This window comes from Canis aureus, chromosome 19 (genome assembly GCF_053574225.1).
Source record: "Canis aureus isolate CA01 chromosome 19, VMU_Caureus_v.1.0, whole genome shotgun sequence".
Lineage (NCBI taxonomy): Eukaryota > Metazoa > Chordata > Mammalia > Carnivora > Canidae > Canis > Canis aureus.
The window spans coordinates 52,457,447-52,472,386 of record NC_135629.1 but is presented as its reverse complement, the minus strand read 5'-3'; the positions used below and the strand labels follow the sequence as shown (position 1 = coordinate 52,472,386).

Genomic DNA, 14,940 nt, shown 5'->3' with positions numbered 1-14,940 from the left:
ATCACTGAAGCTTACTCTTCTCTGCAGTCTGTCCCAGGAGAGCCCATTTGGGTTTTCCCCTAGGCTGCCATCAGTGAATTACAGGAAAGGGGCAACAGGACATGTTATCATCTCAGTGACTGAATTCTCAAAGGTCCTCATTGAATAAATTGTTCTTCTGACTTTCCTCACTGCAAACAATTCAGGTCCCTTAGGATACAAAGATGAAAGAATGGAAAATGTTCGGTCATATCTGTGTAGGCAGCAGTGGGCAACGGTGAAGGGATATTCTCAAAAATGAAATTCTTCTTTCTTTAGTTTGACTTAAAATGAGAAAATATCCCCTAAGAAACATTTAATACCTGCACGAACCCAAAACAGGAAATCAATTTCATGGGATGTTCATTCCTTGAAGAATCTTTGGAGATTTCAAAGATCACTTAGTCCACAGTGTCATGGGGGCAAAGAGGTCCTTTCTGATGAAAAGCAGAGTGGTTAATAGTTTTGGTTCTATTGAAAGGACTAACTAAATGAGGACTGAAAATATCCCTTGACATTTGCCGATGACACGCAGGCCTTTGTTGGTATTAGGGAGGGCGCCATTTTTTACCTCCAAAGGGTAGGTGCATAAACAATCCAGATAGACGGGGTTGATGAGTGAGTATTGAGGAAACAGAGGTGCCAATATAAATCTCCTATGAAGTTTGTCAGGAAAGATGAGGACAGAGGTAGAACCATGCAGAAAAAAAATTGTGGAGTATGGTGTTAAAAAATTATTTAATGGAAAATATGCAACAGTTTAATTTCAAAGACTATGATCACATTTAGAATAGACATTTGCATACAGTAGATATTCTGGCTACACAATTCATAGGATGCATGTACATTCTAAGTCAGTGACAATCACAATGTACTCTAACTCAAAAACATGGGATATGTGGGTCCAGAAATCAAGGCTTGTTGGTAGAAGCAGCCCTGTATAATGTCATGCCCAGTGAGCCAATTTGGCAGTATTTGCTTCAGGTCTCCTCCAGTCTGGTCTCAGCATGTTTAGAGGTCTTGACACCTAAAAGAGTAGCACTTCCAGATACATGGCCAAGGTACTATTGAAGTTATCCAGGTGCCTGGCACTTGAGGTCTGTTATGCCAGAAAGAGGAGACACCCTCTTGGCAGAGTTAACTGGCCCTGGTCATCAGTGTCGTTGTGTGAGCATGGCAGTGGGCATGCACTGGTGTCCAGCTGTGATCAGTCAGTGGGTTGGAGCAGCCAGGAGTATCCTCAGAGGAAATATGGTGGTGAATACAGATAGCTGTCAGGCAGTTATGCTCCCCCAGCAGAAGACCTGAGTGGGTAAGTGAGTCACTTCATTTAGCTGAGGACAGTTCTCAGCAGGCTAAAGGCTGAGAGCTGTTAGATGGCTGTACTCCCTGAACCTGGAGAATAAGCCATAATTCTGAAGGGAAAATTGGGTGACCCAATACAGGGTTTACTATAATCCACCTCATTAGCATTAAAGATTTTATTTATTCACTCAGAGAGAGAGAGAGAGGCAGAGACACAGGCAGAGGAAGAAACAGGCTCCATGCAGGGAGCCTGACGTGGGACTCGATCCTGGGTCTCCAGGATCTCGCCCTGGGCTGAAGGTGGCGCTAAACCGCTGAGCCACCTGGGCTGCCCCCCATTAGCAACACTATGTACAGTGTCCATGAAAGTGTATTTGTGATTATGAAGGTCAGCAGTTGGGAAGGACTGTCCTTAGGAAGTAGGAGCCACAGTGAGAAGTGAAGGACTGTAGGATTGGTGCTGACAATACCAAGTGCAGCTTTGACTCTCCTTTTTGCTCATGTTCCAGTGATGACATCTCTTAGGGCTACCTGTTCTGGGCCCCTTGGAGACTAATACAGCCAAGGCCAGGATGGGGATAGGCTTGCTTTTGTCCTCCGTAAATTTGTTAAAGATACCATAGTCTCTCCCCTTTGTGACAGACAGGGAGCACCATAAAATCTAATTAAAGTTTAGCTGCCAATTAGGTGCATGTGAAACTTTTAATTTCACTACAGTTCCCCTCCCCCCCTTGCCCCAGGGGTGGGGGAAGCATCCTATTGATCTACAGAATTTGTAGAGTAAGGTCTGAATTTTGCAGAGAATAGCTGTGCTGCACCTGGATTGTCACTCAACTGATCCCCCCCCATATAATAAAATAGGATTCCTATATAGTCTTTACTTTTTCTATTAGCACTTATAAGAAACTCCATTATTACTCTTTATTTATATATATTTTCTTTCTCCCAATAAAACGTAAATTCTATGAACATTGGGCCTTCATTTTGTTTCAAATGTCATACCAGTACATAGAATCTAGCAGTTAATAAATGTATAAATGCATGCATTAGCCAATCACACTAATGTTAATAGTAGAATTAGAATGGTCTTTGGAGTTCAGACCTGTCTAACATTAGATCTGTCACTCATCAGTTTTTGCCTAGTACTAAATATTACATACACAAACTGAGTATTTATCACTGGATTAAATTTGTACTGTGTATTACTCTTTGAAAGGAATCTACTTAAAAGCCACTCCCCCCTACCCCCCACCAAGCTTACAGATAAAACTGACAGGTATCTGCACTTGGCCCTAACTTTTTTCCAGCTCATAGTGCCCTAAATTCTCAGAAAGTAGATCCCAACTACAAAACAAATTCTCTAGCCTGACCACAACCCACATCCCAAATGAGCCCTGGACAGAGCCCCTCAAAAACCTGCCACCTCCTGCTCTATTTGGCAAAGAGTTGACCCCCCTCCCATACCCACCATGGGCACAGCTGCAACCCTGTCACACCCTTCAAAATACCTTATGAGGCCCAGACTGACAGAAACTTGGAGTCTAGGGGGGAAATGTATGTATATGTGTGTGTGTTGTTTTCTGGCAAGCACTAAACAATACCCAAGGGAACTAAAAAGACTTATGCACAAAAAGATACACATGAATTTTCATAGCAATATTCCTCCTAATACCCACAGGGGGCGCCTGGCTGGCTTAGTCCATAGACCCTGCAACTCTTGGTCTCAGGGTCGTGGAGTTCAAGCCCCACTTTGGGCATAGAGCATACATTTAAAAAAACACACACACACTCCTAGTAACCACAAAATGAAACAACCCAAATGTTCATCAACTGATGAATAAATAAAATATACCCATACAATGGAATATCATTCACCAATAATAAAAAGAAATGATGGGGGTGCCTGGGTGGCTCAGTTGGTTAAACTGCCAACTCTTGATTTTGGCTCAGGTCATGATCTCAGGGTCCTGGGATTAAGCTCTGAGTCAGCCTCTGTGCTCAGTGAGGAGTCTGCCTGAGATTCTCTCTCTCTCCCTTTTCCTTTGCCTCTCCTCCTACACAAGCATGCACAGGCACATGCTCTCTCAAATAAATAAATAAAATCGTTGTATACTACAAAGCATATGAACCTTGAAAGGCATACTTAGTGAAAAGAAATGATTGACAAAAGACTGTATGATTTCATTTCCATGAAATGACTATACAATACAAATCAATAGAGAAAAAAAGATTTGTGGATGTTTAGAGGTTAGGGAAGAGGAAAATAAGGTTGGACAGCCAAGGATGCTTACAGAGTGATGCAAAGGTTCGAAAATGCAATGCTTGCATCACTCTTTGAACATGCTAAAAAAAAACATGGACCAGTATACTTTTAAAAGAGTAAAATTTTGGGGATCCCTGGGTGGCTCGGCAGTTTGGCGCCTGCCTTCAGCCCAGGGCGTGATCCTGAGGTCCTGGGATCGAGTCCCACATCGGGCTCCCTTTGTGGGGTCTGCTTCTCCCTCTACCTGTGTCTCTGCCTCTCTCTCTCTCTGTGTCTCTCATGAATAAATAAATTTTTAAAAATCTTTTTTAAAAAAGTAAACTGATACACGAATTATATCTCAATATAGCTGTTGCAAAACACAAAATCATAATAGCTATATAAGTAAATTCATAAAAATTTTATGTCTCTGAAGAACCTTGAGCAGAACCATTAACTGCCATTATATTTTTACTGCTCAATTACCACTCAGTATAAAATTATAGTAAAAAAAAAAGCGATATGACCCTAAGTATATATTGCTGTCATAGAAAAATCTAGAAACTAACAAAGTGTATATAGAGTATTCCACTGTTTAATAAAAGTGGAATTTCAGATAAGTATGTCAAGGATAGTTTAACAATAAAACTATTTCCTTTTCTGGATAAAAAGTAAAAATGGACCCATTATCCCATACCACACACAAAATACAAGCTTGGAGGAATAAATATTAAAATGTCATTAAAACTAACACATTAAGAAAGAAAATAGGAAATCTGTAAGTAATCTAGATTTTGAAGAGAATGTTTCAAGGCAAGGCAAATAGATTTTTTTCGAAAGACTCCCTTGGCTACCTGAAAATGAAATACGTTATACAGAAAGAAACATGAATGCAGCAAAAACAGTTATGAATTCAAGAGATGCGTAAAACATACTTGATAACACACATAAACCATTCTCAGTAAATGTGCTAACAAACCAGGATCTAAAAAGACTATTATTAACTCCACCACTACCACCCACTGAAATCCACATCACTCATGAAACTTTTTTGAGTTTGGTAGAAACCTTAGAACCATAGCTGAATAACTGAAAATGCTTGGAATTGATGCTGTTCCATACAACTTACTATGGGAAGCCCTGGATTGTATGGCAAAATCTGAAAAATAAAAAACAGAAACAAATGCAAGTGTATATAGAGGAATTTACTATATTAACAAGAATGGAATTTCAAATGAATATGTCAAGGATAGCTTATCAATAGGTAATATTACAGTAGGGTTTATTTATTAAGTAAAAGGAAAAATTAATCTCACGCCACCATTCCACTAAAATACATCCTTAAAATGTCACTGAAAGTAATGCATTTAAGGGGGCCTGCGTGGCTCCGTGGTTGAGCCCTGCCTTTGGCTCAGGTCGTGATTCCAGGGTCCTGGGATTGAGTCCTGCATCAGGATTCCTACAGGGAGCTTGCTTCTCCCTCTGCCTCTCTCTGTGTCTCTTATGAATAAAGTCTTTAAAAAATATATACATTTAGAAAATTAGGAAATCTGTACAGAATCTAGGGTTTGAGGAGAATTTTTAAGGTAAAGCGGGTACCCCCCCCCAATTACTTATTAACAAAGCATCCTCTGAGGCAAGCCCCTGCCCCCTACCCCCACCTTAGCCCTCCAGACTCCCAACACAGCACAGGCCTGGCTCCAGCCCCATCCTATCCCCTGGCATCTGTCCCTGCCCTCTGCTCCCGTCCTGGACCCTCAGCACGCACAGAGGACCAAACTACGATTTCCCAGCGTGAAAACGTCTTAAGGTGCCTGCGGTCCCAGCTGGAGCCCCGCGCCTACTGCAAGACGCAGGAAGCGGAAGTGACGTCACTGGTTCCCCGCGGTCTCTGTACGGCTGCGCAGCTCCTGACAGGGAGACTTGTAGGTCGTGGGGCTGAACTGTCGGTGAGGCCACATCCAAGGAAAGCCCGGATGTAAGGAGGGCGTTAATTTTTTTTTTTTTTTAGATTTATTTATTTATTTATTCAGAGAGAGAGAGAGAGGCAGAGACACAGGCAGAGGGAGAAGCAGGATCACTGTGGGGAGCCCGACGTGGGACTCGATCCCGGGTCACCAGGATCACACCCCGGACTTATGGTGGCGCTAAGCCGCTGCGCCACCGGGGCTGCCCAAGGAGGGCGTTAAAGGACAGGTGCACCCAGTCTCCAAGGGGCCTTTGTAGGGGGCCAGGTTCCCTGAGCCTCCGCCTTTCGCGGCCGTTCGTGCCCCCATTGGGCAGGGCCCGGAAGTGCGGCGGAGGGCGCGCCTGCGGAGTGTTTTGGAGCCACGGTGCCTTCCTTGTTCAGATGCTTCAAGTAACCTTTTTGACTCTTTTCCAGAAGGAAGCGAATTTCCGCTGAGCGAGGCAGGTGGCCCCGGCCAGGCCCTGCGGTTCTCAGGACTCTGGTGCTCCTGGCTTGTTCCGGTGAGCAATGGGCCTTTCCTCCTCTCCTAACCAAGAGGTTTCTGGGAAGCGTTGACCTTGTCTTTGCCTGTTGTTTCTTTTTGAAGTTACCTCCAGGTAGAATGAAAAGAGACTTGTTAGGTTCAAGGGTGTGCATTTTTCTGTACATAAATACGAATATGTGTGAACCATAAGTCATTTTTCTAGATGAAAGCAAGAATACTCTGCTTTTGGTACTCAGAACATCCTGGGCCAGTGCATCCCCGACAAACCATCACAAAAAGGACCTCCAGGAGAAAAATATGGGGGCTTTATGACACTACTTTTGGAATAATGGAGTTTACCCTTAAAGAGATGTTTAGACTAAGAGTGGTTTTTACCCTTAATTTTCCTTCTCTAAAACCTGAAACTTTGAGCAAAATTCGAACACGCATAATAAGTCAGAGAAATACAATTACACGGTTTCACTCATGTGGAATATAAGAAACAATGCAGAGGATCATAGGGGAAGGGAGGAAAAAATGAATGGGAAGTCATCAGAGAGGGAGAAGAACCATGAGAGACTCTTAACTAGGAAATAAACAGGGTTGACAGAGGGGAGGTGGGTGGGGGAGGGAGTAATTGGGTGATGGGTAGTAAGGAGAGCATGTGATGTGATGACCACTGGGTGTTATATACAACTGATGAATTGTTGAACTCTATGTTGGAGACTAATGATGTCTATATGTTGACTAATTGAATTTGAATTTAAAAAATCTTTTTGAATAAAAAATTGAACATCCAGTACAGCGAATGTTTGTTATAGTGGTTTCACTTCTTTTTACCATTTTGCATGTTTGCTCTCTCTGTAGGTAACTGAGTGCATTTTATTGTTGAACTGAGAGCATAAGTTAAAAATTAAATGCATATATCATACTTGACCTTTAAATACTTGGTAATGTATCTTGTAAAAATAAACACATCCTACTAAAAGCATGTTCTTTCTTTGACCCAGGAAAATTAAAGATGATAATGCCATCTTACGACTACTCTGTACAAGCTGAACTTCCCCCACATTGTTCTTTTTTTTTTAATTTTTATTTATTTATGATAGTCACAGAGAGAGAGAGAGAGAGAGAGGCAGAGACACAGGCAGAGGGAGAAGCAAGCTCCATGCACCGGGAGCCTGATGTGGGACTCGATCCCAGGTCTCCAGAATTGCGCCCCCGGGCCAAAGGCAGGCACTAAACTGCTGCGCCACCCAGGGATCCTCCCCCCCACATTGTTCTAACTTATGTTTTTGGTGATTTTTGGACCGAGGACCCAGTCATGGTTTATATATGGTGATTTTTTTCAGCCTTTTAGCCTTTTTTGACCTATACTATTCCCTGTTGTTTATACATTATAGTGACTTTTTATGAGTCATCTATATTCTTTTAGAAAGTCACACATTTTGAAATTTTGGACTTTATTTTCACAGTATATTTAGGTGTTTCTTCCATTTTTTGTATTTTCTGTCAACTGGTAATTGGGTCCAGACTAGAGGGTGGCAAAACGTTTTCTCTGAAAAGGTCCAGAAAGTAATTACTTGATGCTCTCTCTACAGGCCATAAGATGTCAGAATGACTCACCTGTTCCTTTGTCCTGTGCAAGCAGTCACAGAACTGAGGCAACAAACAGGTAGGTGTGTTCCAAGAAAACTGTTTACCAGTCAGGCCTATGACCGACCAAATTGTGCCAGTTCCTGGTGTAGAGGCTTCAAAACATCACTTCCAAATACTCGATAGGTACTGTTTTGTGCATCAAGTTGCATTCTATTTTTTTTAAGGATTTTATTTATTTATTCATGAGAGACACAGAGAGAGGCAGAGACACAGGCAGAGGGAGAAGCAGGCTCCATGCAGGGAGCCCAATGTGGGATTAGATCCCAGGACTCCAGGTTCACGCCCTGAACCAAAGGCAGATGCTCAACCACTGAGCCACCCAGGCATCCCAATCAAGTTGCATTCTTTCAGGAACACTTAAATTTATACCATCCCTCGGATGCCAGGCTTGATTGCTTGCTTGTTAGTGATCACCAGAGCACTCTGTTTTAAAGATAGACTTTTCCTTTGGCATAAGAAAAGTAACATATGGGATGAGATTTTGATATGTGAAAAGTTATATATGGGATGAGACTCAGAATATCTTATGTCACAGGAATCTTTCTAACAATTGCTTCATTTCTGTTAATAACATGCATGAATAAACTTTTGTATATAATTTTTGTGGGGATGTGTTTCAAGGTAAGGGTAAGCTTTTCAGCTTGGTTTTCTCAGTCAGGACAAGTATACATACTTTTTGGTAGATACTGTAAATTCTGTTAGATAATTCTTGTGACACAGAGCAGTTTGTGAATCACCTATTTAAGAACTTCTAAAAATTATGGAGAAAAATAAGGAATAAATTTATTTTTATTGCTTATATACTTGTTTCAAAAAGAATATCCTGGGAATCCCTGGGTGGCTCAGCGGTTTGGTACCTGCCTTTGGCCCAGGGCGTGATCCTGGAGTCCCGGGATCAAGTCCCGAGTCAGGCTCCCTGCATGGAGCCTGCTTCTCTTTCTGCCTGTCTGTGTCTCTGCCTCTCTCTGTGTCTTTCATGAATAAATAAATAAATAAAAATCTTAAAAAAAAAAAAAAGAATATCCTATCCATTTTTATCTGCCTTCGCAGCAGTATAGTATTTTGCTTTATCTTGTATTGTGTGGGACTTAAATGGTTTTCCTGTTGTAACTCTATTTTTGTCTTCCTTTTCTTTTTACGTACCATACTGTAATGCTTTTGGTGGTGAGTTGCAATTGTTTCATGTTCCACAAAGGGTCATTGAATTCCCTTAAAAGGAATTAATTCCCGTTAAAGCTAGGTCGTGTGGCAGGGACAGGGAAACAATGGCCATCAAAACTGACGTAGTACTTGCCACCACAGGGCTTACAGTCTACCTGGGAATACAGGTTTCAGATGAATAACTGGCACATTTATGACAGGAACATAGAATGGGTTAATATGAGGTGGTAATATCTATTGGGAAGGACTGATATTTATGTCGTGAAGGGAAAAGTGAGTGGGATTTACCTAAGCAGGTTTTTTATTAGGGCTGAGGATTTGTAGAATAGATAAAAATGTCAGATGAAGGGAACTTTATGAGCAAAATATAGCCTAGTTGGAAGCTTAGTGTATTTCTGGAACTGAGGCAAGAGTGTTGGCAGAAGATGAGCAGACAGCAAGTGTTGGGAGATAGAGTGGAGAGCAAGGACAGGACTAGGGGAACAAGTGAGGCAGTCTAGCCAATATTCTAAGGCCAGGGACACTTCGGAAGTGCCAAAGCCTATGAATGATTTGATTCCATTTACAACTTAAATAGAATCCACTAACTCCCACTTTGGGAATGAACTTCAGGAAAAATGAAAATGAGGGCACAGAGTCAGAATAGAATCTTAGGATGCGGGACACCTGGGTGGCTCTGGTTGAGCGTCAGCCTTTGGCTCAGGGTGTGATCCCATTGTCCTGGGATCAAGTCCCATATCGGGCTCTTTGCGTGGAGCCTGCTTCTCCCTCTGCCTTTCTCTCTGTCTGTCATGAATAAATAAATAAAATCTTTTTTTAAAAAAGGATCTTAGGATGCATGAGTTGGATTTTTTTCTTTTTTAGGATGGATAAGTTTTAAAACATGGACCCTTTGGTCCCCTGGATGAGGATGATTATTATAGAAAAGAAAAATAAATGATTTGAGAGTCTTGTAGAAGGTAAAAGTAAAATAATTTCTTCACTTACACATTTACTGAAGGATATACCCTTACTTAGTTAATGCTTGAATGTTTGATTAGTGTTTAGGGAAAAAATAAAATCCAGGGCAGTTCTTAGGGAACTTGTAAACTATTAGAGGGGGTGAACATCTATCCAAGAGTCGACTCATTTGTGAGCATTTATTAAGTGTCTACAGTGTGCTCAGGTGTGTTTTGAGGTACTTCCATGGTATTTTCCATAGTGCTGCACCAATTTACATTCCCTCCAACAGCACGCAAGGATTCCCTTTTCTCCACAGTCTTACCCACAGTTGTTATTTCTTATTTACTTATTTATTTATTTATTTAAGATTTCATTTATTTATTCACAAAAGACACACAGAAAGAGAGGCAGAGACACAGGCAGAGGAGAAGCTGGCTCCATGCAGGGAGCCCGATGTGGGACTCAATCCCAGGATTCTGGGATCGTGCCCTGAGCCAGAGGCAGACGCTCAACTGCTGAGCCACCCAGACGTCCCTCTTATGTTTTTAATAATAGCCATTCTAACAGGTATGAGATGATAACCTCATTTTTGATTTATGATTGTAAATTGTTTTAATTTTTTTTAAGATTCTTCTATTTATTCATGAGAGACACAGAAAGAGAGGCAGAGACATAGGCAGAGGGAGAAACAGGTTCCCTGTAGAGAGCCCGATACGGGACTCAATCCCAAGACCCCAGGATCATGACCTGAGCCAAAGGCAGACACTCAATCACTGAGCCACCCAGGTACCCCTTAATTTCTCTTTCTGAAAGGTCATTAGTGCAGAGAAATAAAACAGACTTTTTTTAAGATTTCTTTTTGTTTATTTATTTGAGAGAGAGAGAGAGAGCATGAGTAAGGGGAGGGGCAGAGGCAGAGGGAGAGGGAGAGGCAGACTCCACAGAGCAAGGAGCCTGATGCAGGGCTCAATCCCAGAACCCCAGGATTATGACCTGAGCCAAAGACAGTAACCAACTGAGCCACCCAGGCACCCTGGAACAGACTTTTTTATATTGATTCTATATCCTGCAGCCTTACTGAGTTTGTTTATTCTAACAGTTTTTTGGTGGTATCTTTAGGGTTTTCTCTATGTAATATCATGGCAGAGAGCAACAGTCTTTCCAATTTTACAAGCCTTTTCTATTTCCTGCTAGCTAGAACATCCAATACTATCTTGAATAAAAGTGGCCAGAGTGGACATCCTCATCTTTCTCCAAATATTGGAGGAAAAGCTTTTGGCTTTTCACCATTAAGTATGGTGTTAGTTGTGGGGTTTGTCATATGTGGCATTTATTATGTTGAGGTATGTTTCATCTGTACACTTTGTTGAGAATTTTATTATAAATCAGTGTTGAAGTTTATCAAATATTTTTTCCTTCATTAATGTAGTGTATCACCCATAACTGATTTCTAGATGTTAAATAATGCCTCCCTGGAGTAAGTCCCACTTGATCATGATGTATGATCCTTTTTTTAAATAAAGATTTATTATTTTAGAGAGAGAGTAGGGGGAGAGGGAGAGAAAGTATTAAGCAGATTCTGTGCTGAGCTTGGACCTGGTAGTAGGGCTCAATCTCACGACCCTGAGATCATGACCTGCGCCTAAACCAAAAGTCAGACACTTAACTGACTGTGCCACCCAGGCACTCTGATCACTCTGATGTATGTATGATCCTTTCAGTGTATTGTTGACTTTGCTAATATTTTGTTAAGGATTTTTGCACATCTCTTCACCAGGAATAGATATTGGCCTGTGATTTTCCTTTCTTGTGGCATCCTTATCTGGTTTTGGTACCAGCATAAAACGGGCCTCCTAACAAATTTGCAAATATTCCCTCTTTCATTTTTTAGGACAGTTTGAGAAAGATTGGTATTCATTCTTATTTGAATGTTTGGTATAATTCACAGCCATTCTAACAGGTATGAGATGATAACCTCATTTTTGATTTATGATTGTAAATTGCCATTTGTGGATTTTGTAGAAATTTTATTCCTGATTCTACTCACTAGTCTAATAATCTTTTGAGATTTTCTGAATCAATCTTGGTAGGTTAAATGTTGTCTCCAGTAAGGAAGATGTGGTTTGTATATACAATGGAATATTACTCAGCCATTAGAAACGACAAATACCCACCATTTGCTTCAACATGGATGGAACTGGAGGGTATTATGCTGAATGAAGTAAGTCAATTGGAGAAGAACAAACATTATATGGTCTCATTCATTTGGGCAATCTAAAAAAATAGTGAAAGGAAATAAAGGGGAAAGGAGAGAAAATGAATGGGAAATATCAGAGAGGGTGACAAACTTGAGAGACTCCTAACTCTGGGAAACGAACAAGGGTTAGTGGAAAGGGAGGTGGGCGGGGGTACAGGGTGACTGGGTGACAGGCACTGAGGGGGACACTTGATGGGACGAGCACTAAGTGTTATGCTATATGTTGGCAAATCGAACTCCAGTAAAAAAAACCTACAAAAAAAATGTTGTCTCCAGGAATTTCACCATTTGTTTTTCCAATTCACTGACATCTAACTAACTTGTTTTTTATAGGTTCTTGAGGTGATTTGAGATTTTGTTTCATGATGTTACATTTATTGCTTCCCTCCTAGAACTTCTTTTTTCTGCATCCCATAAGTTTCGGTTTTTATTTGTCTCAAGGTATTTTTTTCCTCTTGATTTCTTCTTTGACCCATTGATTAATAAGTAAAAGCACATTTTTATATCTCCACTCTCCCCCACCCGCCAGTTTTCTTGTAATTGACTTCTAGTTTCATAGCATTGTAGTTGGAAAAGAAGATGCCTGATAGGATTTTAATCTATTTAAATTCACTAAGACTTGTTTTATGGCTGACATATCTATCCTGGAGAATGTTCCATATGTGTTTGAAGAATATGTTTTGTTGCTTTCGGATGGAATATTCTGTATATATCTTAAGTATATTTGATTTAACATGTCGATTAAGGTCAGTATGTCTAGATATCTAGATATTTTGTGTCTAGATATCAATTGATTAAAGTAGGATGCTGAAGTCTTCTAATATTATTGTATTGCTATATATTTAGGTCTGTTAATATTTGCTTTATATGTTTAGGTGCTTTTATGTTGGGTGAATACATATTAACAAATGTCCTATCCTCTTCCTGATTGAACCTTTTATCATTTTGTAGTGGCCTTTGTTTCTTGTTACAGTCTTTGTATTGAAGTCTATTTTGTCTGATTATGCTACCCCAGGTTTCTTTTGGTTTCGTTTTGCATGGAATATCTTTTTCCATCTGTTTTATGCCAGTCTTGGTCTATTAATAAGCAGTGTTGTAGCTGAACTATTCTACTTTCTTTGTATGTATGTATTTATTTTTAAGTACGCTCCACACCTAGCATGGAACCCAACGTGGGGCTTGAATTCCCAACCCTGACATCAAGACCTGAACTGAGATTGGATGCTTAACCAACTGAGCCATTCAGGTCCCCCTGTGTTTTTTATTCAAATGCATGGCCCATTTTTCAGCCTTTTTTCTATAAAATAAGCATTTGAAACTTTGGCTATTTCTGTTGCTAGAGCTGAATCTCTAACAAAGTTTGCATAATTAGTAATTGTTACTTTTTAATTATAAATATTTAATTTGCACTACAGTGTGTACTTTGACATCAATTGTTTCAAAATACATTTCCACCATATGTTGTATTTTTAATATTTTTATTTTTTTAAAAGATTTTATTTATTCATGAGAGACACAGAGAGAGAGGCAGAGACACAGGCAGAGGGAGAAGCAGGCTCCATGCAGGGAACCCGATGCAGGACTCGATCCCGGAACTCCAGGATCACGCCCTGGGCTGAAGGCAGACCCTAAATCATTGAGCTACCCAGGCATCCCAATGTTTTTGTTATTGATTGTAACCAAGCTTCATTGTCATTACAGAATTATATTAATTTTTTGACATGTTTGAGATATTCTTTCTGGCCCTGTATGTGGTCCGTTTTCAGAAGGGTTCCATGCAAGCTTGAAAAGAATGTTTGCAAGCAGCAGTGCTCTGTGTCTCTGGGTCCAGCTGATTGTTTTGCTTAGGCCTTTGTGGTTATTGAACATTTGTCTATTTTCCAGAGAGAGGTGTATTAAAAATGTTCCACTCTAATGGTAGCTTTTATTTGATCCATTTTTTAAAAGGTTTTATTTATTTCAGAGAGAGAGAGAGCAAGCATGAGTAGAGGGAGGGGCCAAGGGAGAAGCAGACTCCCTGATGAGCAAGGAACCCAATGTGGGGCTCAATCCCCAGACCCTGGTCATGACCTGAGCTGAAGGCAGATGCTCAACAGACTGAGCCACCCAGGTGCTCTGATGTTTCCTGTTTTGAAAGCTGTGTTATATTAGCTATATACCATTTTGGAATTGCTGAAGCTTTTTGGTGAATTAACTTTTTTTAAAAAAGTTTTGTTCATGAGAAAGAGAGAGACAGAGAGGTAGAGACACAGGTAGAGGGAGAAGCAGGCTCCATGCAGGGAGCCCAACGTGGGATTTGATCCCAGGTCTCCAGGGTCATGCCCTAGGTGGAAGGCAGCGCTAAACCGCTGAGCCACCTAGGCTGCCCAGGTGAATTAACTTTTAATATTGTGAGTAACCGTGTATCTCTATAAATGCCCATTTCATTAAAATCTCTATCAGATTTTTATGTATCTTTGTCATATTGTTTCTCCTGTATTTCTTTTTTTTTTAAGATTTTATTTATTTATTCATGAGAGACACGGAGAGAGAGAGGCAGGGACACAGGCAGAGGGAGAAGCAGGCTCCACGCAGGGAGCCTGATGTGGGACTGGATCCTGGAACTCCAGGATCACACCTTGGGCGAAAGGCAGGCGCTAAACTACAGAGCCACCCAGGGATCCCCTCTCCTGTATTTCTCAACCTAATTTCTTAAACTTTTAAAAACATAGAGCTGTCATTTAAAAACTCTGGATCCTAAATAAAATTCTCATTTTGAAATATAGGCACTTAGGTAGTAAAAATAGGACATATGTTCCTGTATATCTTTCACCTACCTTTCCATAAGGTTAATATCTTAAGTAACCATAGTATAATTACTGAAACTAGGAAATTAACATTGATAAAGTACTATCAACTAATCTCCAAACCTTAATCAAACTTTG

At 40.6% G+C, this 14,940-nt stretch overlaps 1 protein-coding gene across 5 annotated transcripts in view; it reads left to right on the top strand.

The window, feature by feature from the left end:
• LOC144290632 (uncharacterized) overlaps nt 1–14,940 on the top strand; it is a 25,767-nt gene extending 10,827 nt beyond the window's left edge. Inside the window, exons 1-3 of one of the 5 annotated variants that reach the window (XR_013358219.1) lie at nt 4,940–5,514; nt 5,601–5,761; nt 5,949–6,806. Coding sequence is in view for 2 of the 5 variants with exons in the window: in XM_077860052.1 (XP_077716178.1) it covers nt 5,949–6,034; nt 6,221–6,330 (196 nt within the window). In the remaining 3 variants the exon portion in view is untranslated. Of the gene's footprint in view, nt 1–4,923; nt 5,544–5,600; nt 5,762–5,948; nt 6,807–7,598 lie in introns of those variants that run through there. The other 4 variants (XM_077860053.1, XM_077860052.1, XR_013358221.1 and 1 more) reach the window with 4 other exon arrangements.